The 14,446-nt window shown below is 40.4% G+C and overlaps 2 protein-coding genes across 4 annotated transcripts; both read left to right on the forward strand.

The window, feature by feature from the left end:
• The first annotated feature begins 2,167 nt into the window (after positions 1-2,167).
• LOC146612898 (tripartite motif-containing protein 16-like) lies at positions 2,168-4,004 on the forward strand. Its single transcript, XM_085378362.1, has one exon. It carries the CDS (start codon positions 2,208-2,210, stop codon positions 3,879-3,881), a length of 1,674 nt encoding a protein of 557 aa, XP_085234488.1. The 5' UTR covers positions 2,168-2,207; the 3' UTR covers positions 3,882-4,004.
• Positions 4,005-9,662: 5,658 nt separating this feature from the next.
• Positions 9,663-11,342, forward strand: LOC146612899 (tripartite motif-containing protein 16-like). 3 transcript variants are annotated; one of them, XM_085378354.1, is made up of 2 exons: positions 9,663-10,209; positions 10,744-11,342. In XM_085378354.1, the coding sequence occupies exons 1-2, from the start codon at positions 9,663-9,665 to the stop codon at positions 11,340-11,342; spliced, it is 1,146 nt and encodes a 381-aa protein (XP_085234480.1). The 3 variants fall into 3 exon arrangements, with proteins under 3 accessions (XP_085234480.1, XP_085234479.1, XP_085234478.1); XM_085378353.1 differs by having other exon boundaries at positions 9,663-10,013; positions 10,173-11,342; XM_085378352.1 differs by having other exon boundaries at positions 9,663-11,342.
• The last annotated feature ends 3,104 nt before the right edge of the window (positions 11,343-14,446 follow it).

The raw sequence follows: 14,446 nt of genomic DNA on the forward strand, positions 1-14,446 counted from the left end.
GGGTTTAAATTGGAGTGGATTTTTCACTTGAGCTAGAATTTTTGGGATCGGCCCGAGTTTCGCCTTAATGTGTCATGCATTGTGTAGTATACATGGAGTAACGAGAAGCGAGTAACACCTCACAACCAGTTCCCGATCAGCAATCATATGGTCACAAGAAAGTCAAACCTTTTTGAAATCCTGGTCGCCCCTCGTGAGAGTATCCACTGTTGAAGCAGTGCCACAAGCCAATTTAACGCAACCTCTCACACTGCGCGTGCCCAAACACAGAAGCGAAAAAGTCGGAGCAACATGGCAGTGCAGCGTGTGATCTGGACAAAGGCTACGGACGCCTAACTTGTAGAACTTTGGCAAGTTCATCTGAGGCTTTTCAATGTGTCCTCACAAAACTATCACGACCACAGCAACCGTGAAGAGTTAGATGGACTTTGCTGCTCAGTTATGTTTTCATTAGCAATTTAGAAAAGTTGATGGTGGTGTGTGTGTGTGTGCGTGTGCGTGTGTGCGTGTGCGTGTGCGTGTGTGTGTGTGCGTGTGTGTGTGTGTCAGCGAAGGAGAGCGAGAGACAGATTTTGTGTCATATATTAGCTAAATAATATAACCTTTGGTAACACAAAATGTTACCAAGCTAAAATTTGGACGCACACTGTGAGCACGCAGGTCGCATCGGGGCGTATAATGCGAGAACGATGACCTACGAACTTCTAACCCCTGCGATTCAGTGGTACAGTTTGAGCAGGAGCTGAATACTGCGACTGAAAAAAACACAGTGTATCCCCAGCTTTAGATGTTATAATCCTATACCTTTGATAATTGCAATCAATGATAACTTCATGCATTGTTTTTAATGTTTAGCATGTGAACAAAGTGAAGGCTTTTACTATAAATAACTTTTTGTTCAGTTTTTCTCCCGAAACACCTGAAATACTTTCAATTCAATTTAAATTCAATTCAATTTTATTTATATAGTACCAAATCACAACAAAGGTTGATTCAAGCCACTTAACCTCAAGGACTAACTGTAATATATAAACATAAAAATATAGAGCACACTCTTGTGTTGCAGTTGAAGTTCCTTTGAGAATTTCAGGTCCAAGGTGTTGGTTTTCTTTTTAACAACAGTTTAATGAGTAGCCCATATAAAGTCTTTGTGTATTCGGAGGTATTTAAAGCTGTCCACTGTTTCCACAGTTGAGTTATTCATGAGTACTGGCAGATGAATGCTCCTCCACGTTCATGTAATTCACAATAACCTCCTTTCTTTCTGAGATATTCAGGCATAAATGCTTGTTTTGGCAATAATTTTCCAGGGCTGTCTCATCAGCAAGTGAACTCAATCCTGTAAACCTCTCAGTTGTGTTATTAGCTCTTTTTTACCCCAAGCTGTCATGGGTGTAGAGTGAGTGTAGGAATGGGTTCAGAGCACAGCCCCTTGTCTGTTATTTGTACAGTACTTAGTGATTATATGTCTGTACAAAGCATTTTATAAATAAACATGCTGAGGTTTAATCAGCTGTGTCACCAGATGAATCAATAAAGGGATTGTCTCTTCATTTTTAAATCTGCTCATTTTATTTCTATTTGTTTTAATTTTACAGATATTGGTGAAATTCTGTCTAGATAATTATTTTCTGACATTTTGAGAGTTTTGGACATAAACACTGATGCAGTGTTTAGAGACAAGCAGGAAACCTCAGTCAAAGACTCCTGGTCAGGGTTTCTGACTGCACAACAAAGTATATGCCAATAAAAGACAACTAATGTCAGCTTGACAGTCATACATGTTATAAGAAACAACAAGCTATCACAAACAATAGATTATAGTTTACAACACACAAAGCTCAGCAGCACTAAATTAAAGTTATCAGAGCATATCAGACTGTAAATTCTGCCATCGGAGTATTTAATTGTCTGCCATAGCTGCAGAAGTGTTAAACACACATCTCTTGGCTTCCTGTAATGAGTCACTGCCCCATAAGGCCCCTCCCCCCCGGTCTCTGACTCAGCTCCTCTTGTCTGTCTGCATGTTCACTTGTTCCCTCCCCTTCTTATCTCCACTTGTAGATGGGTGTAAGCAACATGTGGCAATCTGTAAGAGCTCACAGGCCACATTCACAGCAGCAACACATGTTGTTTAGATCAGAGCTCAGACTAGTTTCATTTTTAAGGAAGTGAAACTCACACAGTCGCTGACACTGAGAGGAGAAATGGCGCAGAAAGGAGTTCAGCTGGACCGAGAAACTTTCTCTTGTTCGATCTGTTTGGATCTACTGAAGGATCCGGTGACTATTCCCTGTGGACACAGCTACTGCATGAAGTGTATTAATGGCTTTTGGGATGGAGAGGAAAAGAAGAAAGTCTACAGCTGCCCTCAGTGCAGACAGACTTTCACAGCGAGGCCTGTCCTGGTGAAAAACACCATGTTAGCAGTTTTAGTGGAGCAGCTGAAGAAGACTGGACTCCAAGCTGCTCCTGCTGATCACTGCTATGCTGGACCTGAAGATGTGGCCTGTGATTTCTGCACTGGCATGAAGCTAAAAGCTGTGAAATCCTGTCTAGTGTGTTTGGTTTCTTACTGTGAGAAACACCTTCAGCCTCATTATGATGTGGCTCCATTAAAGAAACACAAGCTGGTGGAGCCCTCCAAGAAGCTCCAGGAGAACATCTGCTCTCGTCATGATGAGGTGATGAAGATGTTCTGCCGTACTGATCAGCAGAGTATCTGTTATCTCTGCCCTGTGGATGAACATAAAGGCCACGACACAGTCTCAGCTGCAGCAGAAAGGACTGAGAGGCAGAGAGAGCTGGAGGTGAGTCGACAAAACATCCAGCAGAGAATCCAGGACAGAGAGAAAGATGTGAAGCTGCTTCAACAGGAGGTGGAGGCCATCAATCAGTCTGCTGATCAAACAGTGGAGCACAGTGAGAAGATCTTCACTGAGCTGATCCATCTCATCCAGAAAAGAAGCTCTGATGTGAAGCAGCAGATCAGATCCCAGCAGGAAACTGAAGTGAGTCGAGTCAAAGAGCTTCAGGAGAAGCTGGAGCAGGAGATCACTGAGCTGAAGAGGAAAGATGCTGAGCTGAAGCAGCTCTCACACACAGAGGATCACATCCAGTTTCTACACAACTACCCCTCACTGTCAGCACTCAGTGAGTCTACAGACTCATCCAGCATCAATATCCGTCCTCTGAGCTACTTTGAGGATGTGACAGCAGCTGTGTCAGAGGTCAGAGATAAACTACAGGACATTCTGAGAGAGGAACGGACAAACATCTCACTGACAGTCACTGAAGTGGATGTTTCACTGTCACAACCAGAGCCAAAGACCAGAGCTGGATTCTTAAAATATTCAAAGGAAATCACACTGGATCCAAACACAGCAAACACACAGCTGTTATTATCAGAGGGGAACAGAAAAGTAACATTAATGAAACAACAACAGTCTTATTCTGATCATCCAGACAGATTCACTTCTTATAAACAGGTCGTTAGTAGAGAGAGTCTAACTGAACGTTGTTACTGGGAAGTGTTGAGGAGAGGAAGAGGAGTTATTGTAGCAGTAGCATCTAAAAGTATCAGGACAGCACAGGATGAATGTTGGTTTGGGCACGATGACCAATCCTGGGCATTAGATTGTTGCAACAACAACAGTTATACATTTTGGCACAACAACATCCAAACTGCTGTCTCAGGTCCTCGTTCCTCCAGAGTAGGAGTGTACCTGGATCACAGAGCAGGTATTTTGTCCTTCTACAGCGTCACTAAAACCATGACTCTCCTCCACAGAGTCCAGACCACATTCACTCAGCCGCTCTATGCTGGACTGAGTCTTTACTATAATTATGGAGATATTGCTGAGTTCGTCACACTGAAATAGACTAAAGTCTTTCATATTGTGGGTTTAAATCTGTATTTTAGTTTCATCATTGTTGTGACATTTTGGCTGTGCACAGAGATCAGCTGTAAATCAATCATTACCCCAACATCTTCTAGATGTTGAATGATGTTATTGAGTGTTTTATAACGAGATGTTCCTAAGTCTGTTTAGCCATGGAGGCTATGACTGCTCATGATCATTTTCATCTACAAAAACATTTCACTGCATAAAAAGAGCTGATCTCTAAATGAGTAGTGATCATCACTTTATACACTTGGAAAGAAATGTATAACTGGAAGACTAACTTTTCTGGGGGGGAAGTCATGACAAATGAGGTATTATGAAACTCTAGTTTTAAGGAGTAATCAAGATGAGATTGTCCGTTGTTTTTAAAATTCACTACATGAAGAAATTTAATATTATTATAATTACAAATAAAACGTTGTTGAAAAAAACGTTTTTTTCTGTCTTCATTCCAGGGTCTCAGTCAAGTATGATAGGAAAAATGCTAAAATAATCTTGAGGGAATAACTGAAGAAATCTTCCTCCTAAAACCCCACAAAGTTCATGTTTAGACCAGAGGAAGATTCATCAGTCAATCTCGTACTTGTTGATTTTTAAAGCAATGTTTTTCTTTCAATCAGTATATGGAGAAGTTTTTTAATTTAGGTCATCATGGACAAAGTTATTAAAAATTTTAAAGCACTGAAGTGTTTTATTTCATATTTATAAACTGCAAACTTATCAGTTTTTCCCATGGTCTCTCAGTGCAGCATCAGCATTACTGGTTGTGACTCACAGCCTCTCCGTGCTAGATTTTTCTTCTCTTCAGTCAGATATGGACTGCTCTCTTAGCCTGCCGGTGTGAGATTTGTGAATCTCTGGGAGATGAATGATTTGCCCCCCTTTCATTTAACAAAAACACCTCCTTTGTCTTGAAGACATTTAGGCATAGATGGTTGTTTTGGCACTACTTTTCCAGGGTTGTCCCATCTCCTGTCATAGCTATTGGTGAAAATATACGGACATATGTACAAATGTGGATAAAAACAAATCCAAACAAAGAAACAAACCACAAAAAAACCAACAAACAAAACTCTGATCACTGGTGTAAAACAACAGTTACACAGAAAAAATGATCCAAAGGAGACACCTGGTGGACAACGACAGACATGACAACAAGAAAACATTACAACATAAAGTGCCTTGACGTAACTGTTGTTGTGATTTGGCGCCAAATCTATAAAAATGAATTGAACTATATAAAAGAATCAAGTTCTTGTAGAGAACTGGTTTCAAGTGGGTAAATTTGTGGAATTGATCTCATTTTGTGTGCTGCAGGAGGAAAATAGTGGCACAGTCTACAGCTTGGACATGGACATTACTTTTTTATTTTTATTTTAAACAAAAGGATAAGCGTGAGATGGTAAAGTGTAAACTGTGTCCAGGACAGAAACAGCTGCATGATCCTGCTAACACAACTTCGCACAGACAACCTGCACAGATGGCATTTTAACACTAAGCTAGCCAAGAACCAAGAGTGACGTTAAAGCTGAGCAATGCTGACCCCAGCACAGCAGCCAAACTCTGAACTTCAACAGGTAACAAACGTGTAACCAGTCAGGTTGCAGCCTTCGTTTCTATCTGTTCTTGTTTCTAAAGTAGAATTCACAGTGGTTTGATTGCTTTAAAAAATTCTTGCGGTGGTTTTCATCTTTGCATTTTGTTGTTGGCTTTTTGTTTGTGATGCCAAGCCACACATGGTGAGCTCCACACCTCACCACTAGTTTGCTTCACTTTAGTTTACTTTGCAGTCCCTACTTTAAATATATTTTATTTATTGTCTATTATATTGTTTCTTTATTAAATTAGTTTACCTTTTCCATCACACCTTACAATGTTTATATGGAGTGCACCCATATCAACACTGCATGGTCAAATTTATGTTTTATGTTTTATTAATACGTCTTTTTGTTTGAGATACCTGCAGGTTTGGCTTCTCCTTCCTAGTTGGCAAAAGGCTGGGGGATCGGAAGTACTGCTGACAGCCTCATTGGACTGAACAACATGCTTCATTGCCAGGGGGTGTTTGAGTTTGCTTAATTGTTTTGCGTTAGGTAGTTATAGGGCAGCTATTTTGCTTCCCCCTCGTGTGTCATAGGGTTTAGCTAAGTCAGTATTTAAGTTCCCTCCTGTTACATTTCAGCTTGTTAGTCTTATGGTTCAAAAATGAATGATGTGAAATACATTTAAGACATGATACTTCATACAGGTCAAATATTTCAAGAATAATGTTTCTCAATGTAAAATTGTAAAGAATCTTTAGATAGGATACAACATTTTGTAAACAGGTACCTCAGAACCTGCTGAGCCGTGCCTCTCTTGTACTGTTACATGGATGTAAGCGCACGTCCTTGTAAAATTTTCCACAGTGCTTCTGCTAAATCAACCAAACAAATACATGTACTCTTGCAAATTATAAACAATCCAATTGTTCCTTTAAAAAGCAGCACAAACAGATAACAACAAAGATTGTCGGATCTTTCCAAAGTTCTCATTCCTGCATTTCAGTGCTTCCTGGAAAGAGTTTTGGAGGAATCTACTCTTTATGCTGACAAAGTAGGTCATAAACCTCCTCAGGCCAATGTTGCTGCCTGTTTCTTTGATTGCTGTTTTTAGATTGATTCCGTTCTGCAGCGCTGCATCTGTGACTGATATCATTCCACCCCTGCGCTCTGCAATATTTGATGCATGTGGAGGATTCTGCTGTTTCTGTTGCCCAGGATGGCTACTTGTTTTACATCTTTTATTTCTGTATTGCTCCCTGTGGAAAACATATCTGGATTTTCTTATTGTCCAGATTATCAATTGTGTCTGTGCACTTAGTCTTACATTTGTCGTTGATGTTAACCAGCTCAAAGTAGCCCAGGTCATTGGTGAAGCGACTATCTGTCCGCCACATATATCCCCTTCTCTCCGTAAACACAGAGGTACTTGAACTGTTTTACGTGGTCAATTTTAAAAACCTTCTTTCTTTTTTGGGCATTTATTCCTCCATTTGCACCAATGTAAAAGACAAAATAGTAATCTCTTGCCTTAACCATCTTCTTATATCTATTGAAAGGCTTTAAGGCCTACAGCACTGTGCAACTGTGCAAGGCCTTTCTGTGTGATTTGCATGTTGTCCTTGTGTTTATCTCTGGGCACTCTGGCTTCCTCACAGTCCAGAGACATGTAGTTAGTGGGGTTAGATTAATTTGTGATTCTAAACTAAACTGTGTGTATTGGATTTCACTCTGAACCCATTAACTGAATCAGAATCAGAATCAATAAAATATTCTGATTCTGATTTAGTTGTTCAAATAGTTTATTCACATAGTAAAGAAGTTGTTACTAGTATAAGGATATATTTTCTCAAATAAAGAGAATTTCATCATCTGCAGTTCATGAAAAAAAGTGTCACATTAACAACAAATCAGTAAATTCACAAATTATGGAAACAGTCTCTTTTCAGCTGTAGATGTACGCTTCACATATAGTTCAAAGACAAGCATGAGGGTGCACACTTGGGCATCTTTTATTTTGCATGGTTATACCATTGTGGATTTTGCTAAATAAATTTGCTCAAGAGTATTTCATATGTTTGACATCCAGCAAAAAACTTGATTTTTACTTTTGCTTTGTTCTTGCTGACTTTTTCACCTTTACTTGAGTAAAGAAGTTGAATCAGTATTTCTACTTTTACTTGAGAATTTCTAACACTAGCATCTGTACAGAGTATCTGCTCAGAATGTCTGCACTTTTGCTGCTTCTCCTGTAGACTTTTGTGCAAATGTAGACTTGGTATGTACATTTCCCCTCTACATAGAGTTTATTCATGACCAGGCGAGGCAGGACCAGGCGACGACAGCGTGGAAGCCGCAGATGGAGAAGCAGGTGGTGGCACTGCAGGCAACGAAGACTGGACGGGCCTCTCGGACCCTCCAGCAGCAACAGGTGGCTGGACAGAAACTCAGGCCTAAAAAGACAAAGGAAGCAAAACCAGACACATTAACATGAGACACGGACTTTCAAAGTAAAAATGGAAACATAACACAGAGACGCAGACTTGACACGGGGATACAGCAGACAGGGGAGGCAACACAGAACAGAAACCAGCAGGTACAACTCAGACAAAGAAACCAAAAGACTAGAAATGATAAAGGCAAAAATCAAAGTACAATAATAATGAAAACTTAAACCTCTGGGTCAACGACCCAGGCACCCTAACAATTACAATTCAGTGTGTATGACACTGAAGGTGATACTGGTCTCATACTATGTCCTGTGCAGGATCTGTACAAGCCTTTCGATGTGATTTGCATGTTGTCCTTATCTCTGGGCACTCTGGCTTCCTCAGAGTCCAGAGACATGTAGTTAGAGTGTCAGTGGTTATTGAAATGAATAAAATGATTAATTTAGCAGATGTAGAAGATAATTTTTAAAAAGTTTGAATAGTATTTTTAAAATGTGAAAAATGCTCCGTTATAAAAAGTGTTAATGACACACAGTCTGATAAACCTCCCACTTCCTCCCACTCTCTGACTCCGCACCTCCTCTCTGTCCACATGTTTCTGTGTTCCCTCCCCTTCAGATCTAAACTTTGAAGATGGGTGTAACTGTGACACCGGTGCGGAAAGGCTGAGTTTTATCTTTCTCTTATCTTCTTTCCACAGGTGATTTGTGTTTTTTAAAGGAAGGAAACCTTCCTCAAAACGGGCAGAGCAATGGAGCCGCCGAGGGAAAAGCACACGAAACAAAACTGTAGAATTAAAAATATAATTTATTATGTTTAAATAGTTAAAAATATAAAATGAATTAAAACAACCTTGGCCAAGGGAAGACACAATAAAAATCAATAACACACAACATTAAAAGTCCAGTGGAATCCACCACGGCCTAAAAGTCACAGAAAACTAAGAGGTCCAGCGTAGTATTAAAAGAGGGAAACCCAGCGGAGTCCTCGCCTTCCTCCCCGCATTCCACGTCCTGGTGCACTGAAGAAAGGGAGGGAGCGGCAGTCACTATTCCTTTGGCAGTTTACTTTATAAAAAGGATAAGTCAAAGACTTACCCGGGTGGGCAGAGCTCTCAACTCCGCCCGCCGCTTCCTCAAACTGCAATCGGCACCGCGGTCTCACTGCTTCTGTTCTCCCGCAGTGCACGAGCTGGCTCTTGTCGTTATTGCCACCAGACTGCCGCTACGCGTCCCTAGTCGCTGGTCATCTGCCTTTTTTTCCTCTGATCGTTTCCCCTTTCCAGTCGCTGGTCGTCTGCTCCATCTGATCATCTCTACTCTCTGATCGTCTCTCGCTCTCCCCTCTGATCGTCTGTGTCTTTCCTCTGTCTGTCTCGCATTCTCCGTGTTACATTTTCGTTGAACACCGGCTCCAAACCTCTTATGTGTCCTTGAGCACTCTGTAAATTACCTTTTCTTTTCTCTCAGGTGTGTCCAATTAGTAAAAACGGGGGAAAAGGCGGAGTCTCTCCAGGACAATTTGCCGGCAACTAAAACATGCAAACTAAATAAAACACTGCACAAAAATATAACCAATGCATGCAATATAAAAAATAAATATGTACACTTCACATTAAAATACAGCACAGCAAAACAACGTCCGTCCTTCCCTGGATGACATAACCAGCATGTAGTGACGTGGAATAGCTGACAGGCCCCATTTACTGCATTAGTTTCAGTTATAAGGAAGTGAAACTCACACAGTCGCTGACACTGAGAGGAGAAATGGCGCAGAAAGGAGTTCAGCTGGACCAAGAAACTTTCTCTTGTTCGATCTGTTTGGATCTGCTGAAGAATCCGGTGACTATTCCCTGTGGACACAGCTACTGCATGAACTGTATTAATGGCTTTTGGGATGGAGAGGACGAGAAGAAAGTCTACAGCTGCCCTCAGTGCAGACAGACTTTCACACCGAGACCTGTCCTGGTGAAAAACACCATGTTAGCAGTTTTAGTGGAGCAGCTGAAGAAGACTGGACTCCAAGCTGCTCCTGCTGATCACTGCTATGCTGGACCTGAAGATGTGGCCTGTGATTTCTGCATTGAGATGAAGTTAAAAGCTGTGAAATCATGTTTAGTCTGTCTGGCTTCTTACTGTAAGGAACACCTTCAGCCTCATTATGATGTGGCTCCATTAAAGAAACACAAGCTGGTGGAGCCCTCCAAGAAGCTCCAGGAGAACATCTGCTCTCGTCATGATGAGGTGATGAAGATGTTCTGCCGTACTGATCAGCAGAGTATCTGTTATCTCTGCCCTGTGGATGAACATAAAGGCCACGACACAGTCTCAGCTGCAGCAGAAAGGACTGAGAGGCAGAGAGAGCTGGAGGTGAGTCGACAAAACATCCAGCAGAGAATCCAGGACAGAGAGAAAGATGTGAAGCTGCTTCAACAGGAGGTGGAGGCCATCAATCAGTCTGCTGATCAAACAGTGGAGCACAGTGAGAAGATCTTCACTGAGCTGATCCATCTCATCCAGAAAAGAAGCTCTGATGTGAAGCAGCAGATCAGATCCCAGCAGGAAACTGAAGTGAGTCGAGTCAAAGAGCTTCAGGAGAAGCTGGAGCAGGAGATCACTGAGCTGAAGAGGAAAGATGCTGAGCTGAAGCAGCTCTCACACACAGAGGATCACATCCAGTTTCTACACAACTACCCCTCACTGTCAGCACTCAGTGAGTCTACAGACTCATCCAGCATCAATATCCGTCCTCTGAGCTACTTTGAGGATGTGACAGCAGCTGTGTCAGAGGTCAGAGATAAACTACAGGACATTCTGAGAGAGGAACGGACAAACATCTCACTGACAGTCACTGAAGTGGATGTTTTAGTGCCAGATCCACAACCAGAGCCAAAGACCAGAGCTGGATTCTTAAAATATTCATGTGAAATCACACTGGATCCAAACACAGCACACAAACAGCTGTTATTATCAGAGGACAACAGAAAAGCAACATTTATGAAGCATCAACAGTCTTATTTTGATCATCAAGACAAATTCACTGGATGGTTGCAGGTCCTGAGTAAAGAGAGTCTGACTGGACGTTGTTACTGGGAGGTGGAGAGGAAAGGGAGAGTTATTATAGCAGTCGCATACAAGAACATTAGCAGAGCATGGTGGAGGAATGAATGTGCCTTTGGGCGTAATGTCAAGTCTTGGGCATTAGATTGTTCCAAAAACAGTTCCACATTTTGGCATAACAACATTCAAACTCCTATTTCAAATGTTGGGTCCTCCAGAGTAGGAGTGTACCTGGATCACAGAGCAGGTATTTTGTGCTTCTACAGTGTCACTAAAACCATGACTCTCCTCCACAGAGTCCAGACCACATTCACTCAGCCGCTCTATGCTGGACTCTGGTTTTACCACAATTTTGGAGACACTGCTGGGTTCATTAAACTGAAATAGACTGAAGTCTTTCATATTGTAGGTTGAAATCTGCATTTTAGTTTCCATTTTATTTTCTCTGCAGCAATATTGTGGCATTTCTGCGCCTGCACAATGGTCAGCTACCGGTTGGATATTATGGGTGGTACCTGAGCATCTTGTTTGTTTCAGTGGAGCTCTTTCCTGTTACTCTTTAGCCTTGTAGCCTATCACTGCTCGTGATTATTTTCATGTATAAAAATATTTCTCCATATGAAAATCTAAAATTTTTTGTGCTCTCTGTATTTGTATTGATGGATTTGTATGTTGTTTTTTCCTCTTCCACTTAATAAACCTTAACAGAGAAATAGGCTGGGTTTCCTTTATGACAATTGTTTTTTCTCACCAGTTTGTACATTTTTAAACATATCTATGACTACATTTAAAAGTTTTTGTTTAATATCTGAAAAAAAAACTGGTATTTTTTATTAGATACTAAAAACACTAAATATTTATATTTATTTATATAATATATAAAATACTGAAAACTTTGTTTCCTTCTTAATATAAATTACATTTATATTTTCCTGTTTGGAAGACCAAAGTTTTCAGGGGGATCTAAAACCTGATTTTGTTCATATGTTTCTTGTCGTGATGAAACATATGAACAAACCGAAGACTATTACTATAAAGAAAACTTTGTTGAACAAACAATTTTTGTCCGTCTTCATTCCAGGATCTCACTCAAATCTAATTGAGAAAATGTCAAACTAATCTGAGAGAATAACTGAAGTAGTTATCATCCTGAAACACCTCAAAGTTCAGAGTTCATGTTTTCACAAAGGAAGATTCCTCAGTCTGTGAACTTTTCTTTTACTTGTTGGCCTTTGAGGTCTCAGGTGCTTTTTAAAGCAGCAGCTGTGTCCATGGTCCGGGTGAGTACAGGTGTTTTGCCTCTGAGCAGATGTCTCCACCTTGGGGCGGAGTCACCACACGCTGACGTGTCTTCTCACGTGCGGGCAATTGTCACAAACAATAAAGCGAAACAGCTTTTAATTTGAAATATGGACTCAGATCATAGTGACATGGTGAGAAACACCCTAAAATTCTCCATCCAATACACATTTTAATTATATATTTACTTTTGGTTTTCCCTGTTGCTGGTTAAAAAGACAGTTACACAACTGTGAAACTGGCAGCAGCTACGTGAATGTTTTCTACTTTTAACTTTTCCAATAAAAGTGTCAGTACTTGAGTCACTCGGACAGTGCTCTTGAAATATTTGTCACATTTGTTCATTTTTAATTTTTCCCATTATCACTTGTGTCTATTTGTTTGTCGAGACTTTTCAAAACAGTGTCATCGTCTGGACCGGGCAGGAGAGGCTCAGAGTGCTGGATACCATCTGAAATGAAGATACACAGAAAAGGTATGTGAAACTTTCATGGTCTTAATAAAATAAATAAACAAATATTACTAATATTACTAAGATTTTAATTAAAGCTTTGAAGTGTATTTTCAGTGGTACAGGAAGAATTTAAGGTCCAAGCGCCACAAATTTAAATGATTAAAACTAAAAGGAACTAGCTGATGTCTGGTCCTCCTAGTGATCCTCTACCTGTGTGAATGGGTGGATGACTGGATATGTAAAGCGCTTTGGGGTCCTTAGGGACTAGTAAAGCGCTATATAAATACAGGCCATTTACCATTTACCATTTTACCTAATCACATGAGCCAAGGGGGTCAAAAGGCTGTGAGTGAATGTGAGTGGGCGTTAAGGCATCTGGGAAAGGATCTCAAAGATATAATCTCTGGATTATAGATGGCAGACAGTTGGTGTCGTAAGCCACCACCTCTGTTCAAAGTGGACATAGATCGCTTCTTTCACTCCTTTTTCAAACCATGTTCACATTTGTTTAACACATTTTGGACAGAGAAGACACATGAACAGCCTTGAGTGCAATGAATGTTAAAATCTGAAAATGAGATCATATTATGATGTTGATTGGCTTCATTTGTTAACGGAAATAAAATGTATGGTACAGCTGTAACATTGTAGAAGAAAATGGGAACTTGTGCCACAAAACAAACAAACATACAAAAACATTTGCTTACTTTGAAATGGAATACAGCAACAGAAAAGTCAGGACAGGGCCATGTTTACCACTTGTAGTGGGGTAGATTTGGTGGAGGTTGGTCCATACATGTGTCAGTGAATGCAGCATGAACATTCACCTCTCCCTTACCTGTTAATCAGAGGTTGTTATAGTGGTGCTTTGGTCCACTTATTCGTGTTCAGGGTGGCAAAGATTACAGGCTGTATTGCAGACCGGATTCATTTCCCCTGGCAATTCCTCACTCTGTATAACTGTTAAAGGGTGGTAAGTAGGATTCTCATGTGTTATCTACTGTTTGGCATATGGATGACCCAGGATGACTGTTTTCCCTTTTTTAGTACAGGCCTACACATTGCTGCTGTCTTGTTGTAGCCTTGTTGTTGGTTTTCAATCATTTATGGACTAAATCCAAACTTGACACCAAGTTTGCAGATGACAAACTTGGTGTCAAGTTTGTCATCTGCTCAAACTAGGAGCTCAGATATGTATTAAGGAGTGAGGAAAATGAATGAAATGATAAGGAAACATACAGAAACTTCAGTTAATGAAGATGACACTAAAATCAATCTAAAGGCTGGAGAACCTGGGGGGCCTTGAGGTGACTGTTGTTGTGATTTGGCACTATGTAAATAAAATGTAATTTAATTTAATAAGCACTTGGTCTTCTGAATATGGATCCATCATCAAAAAAAAAACAAAAAAAAAAAACAGCATGTGGCAAAAGCAATAACAGAATGAAAAGAATGGGTGTCATTACTTTACATGTTTAGACAGTCTGTTCCAGTTGTGCTGCAGACTGTTTAAGTCAGGGGTGTCAAACTCAAATACACAGTGGGCCAAAATTCAAAACTGAAACAATGTCGCAGGCTAACGTTAATATTTATTGAAATATATTTATTCCTCCAGATATAAGAATTAATCTTTTCTTATGGACTCAAACACGTTTTGCTGAAAAACTGAATATGGAACAAGCAAAGCTTAATACTAAACAATATATATATTAGCTGTATAATACCAGTAGGCCAGCTC

This window comes from Diplotaxodon limnothrissa, linkage group LG18 (genome assembly GCF_057381915.1).
Source record: "Diplotaxodon limnothrissa isolate DT_005_m linkage group LG18, D_limnothrissa_male_GT1.1, whole genome shotgun sequence".
Lineage (NCBI taxonomy): Eukaryota > Metazoa > Chordata > Actinopteri > Cichliformes > Cichlidae > Diplotaxodon > Diplotaxodon limnothrissa.

Bases quoted from the DNA above. Each gene is read 5' to 3' on its own strand.
- LOC146612898 (XM_085378362.1), top strand. From the start codon at position 2,208: ATGGCGCAGAAAGGAGTTCAGCTGGACCGAGAAACTTTCTCTTGTTCG.
- LOC146612899 (XM_085378352.1), top strand. From the start codon at position 9,663: ATGGCGCAGAAAGGAGTTCAGCTGGACCAAGAAACTTTCTCTTGTTCG.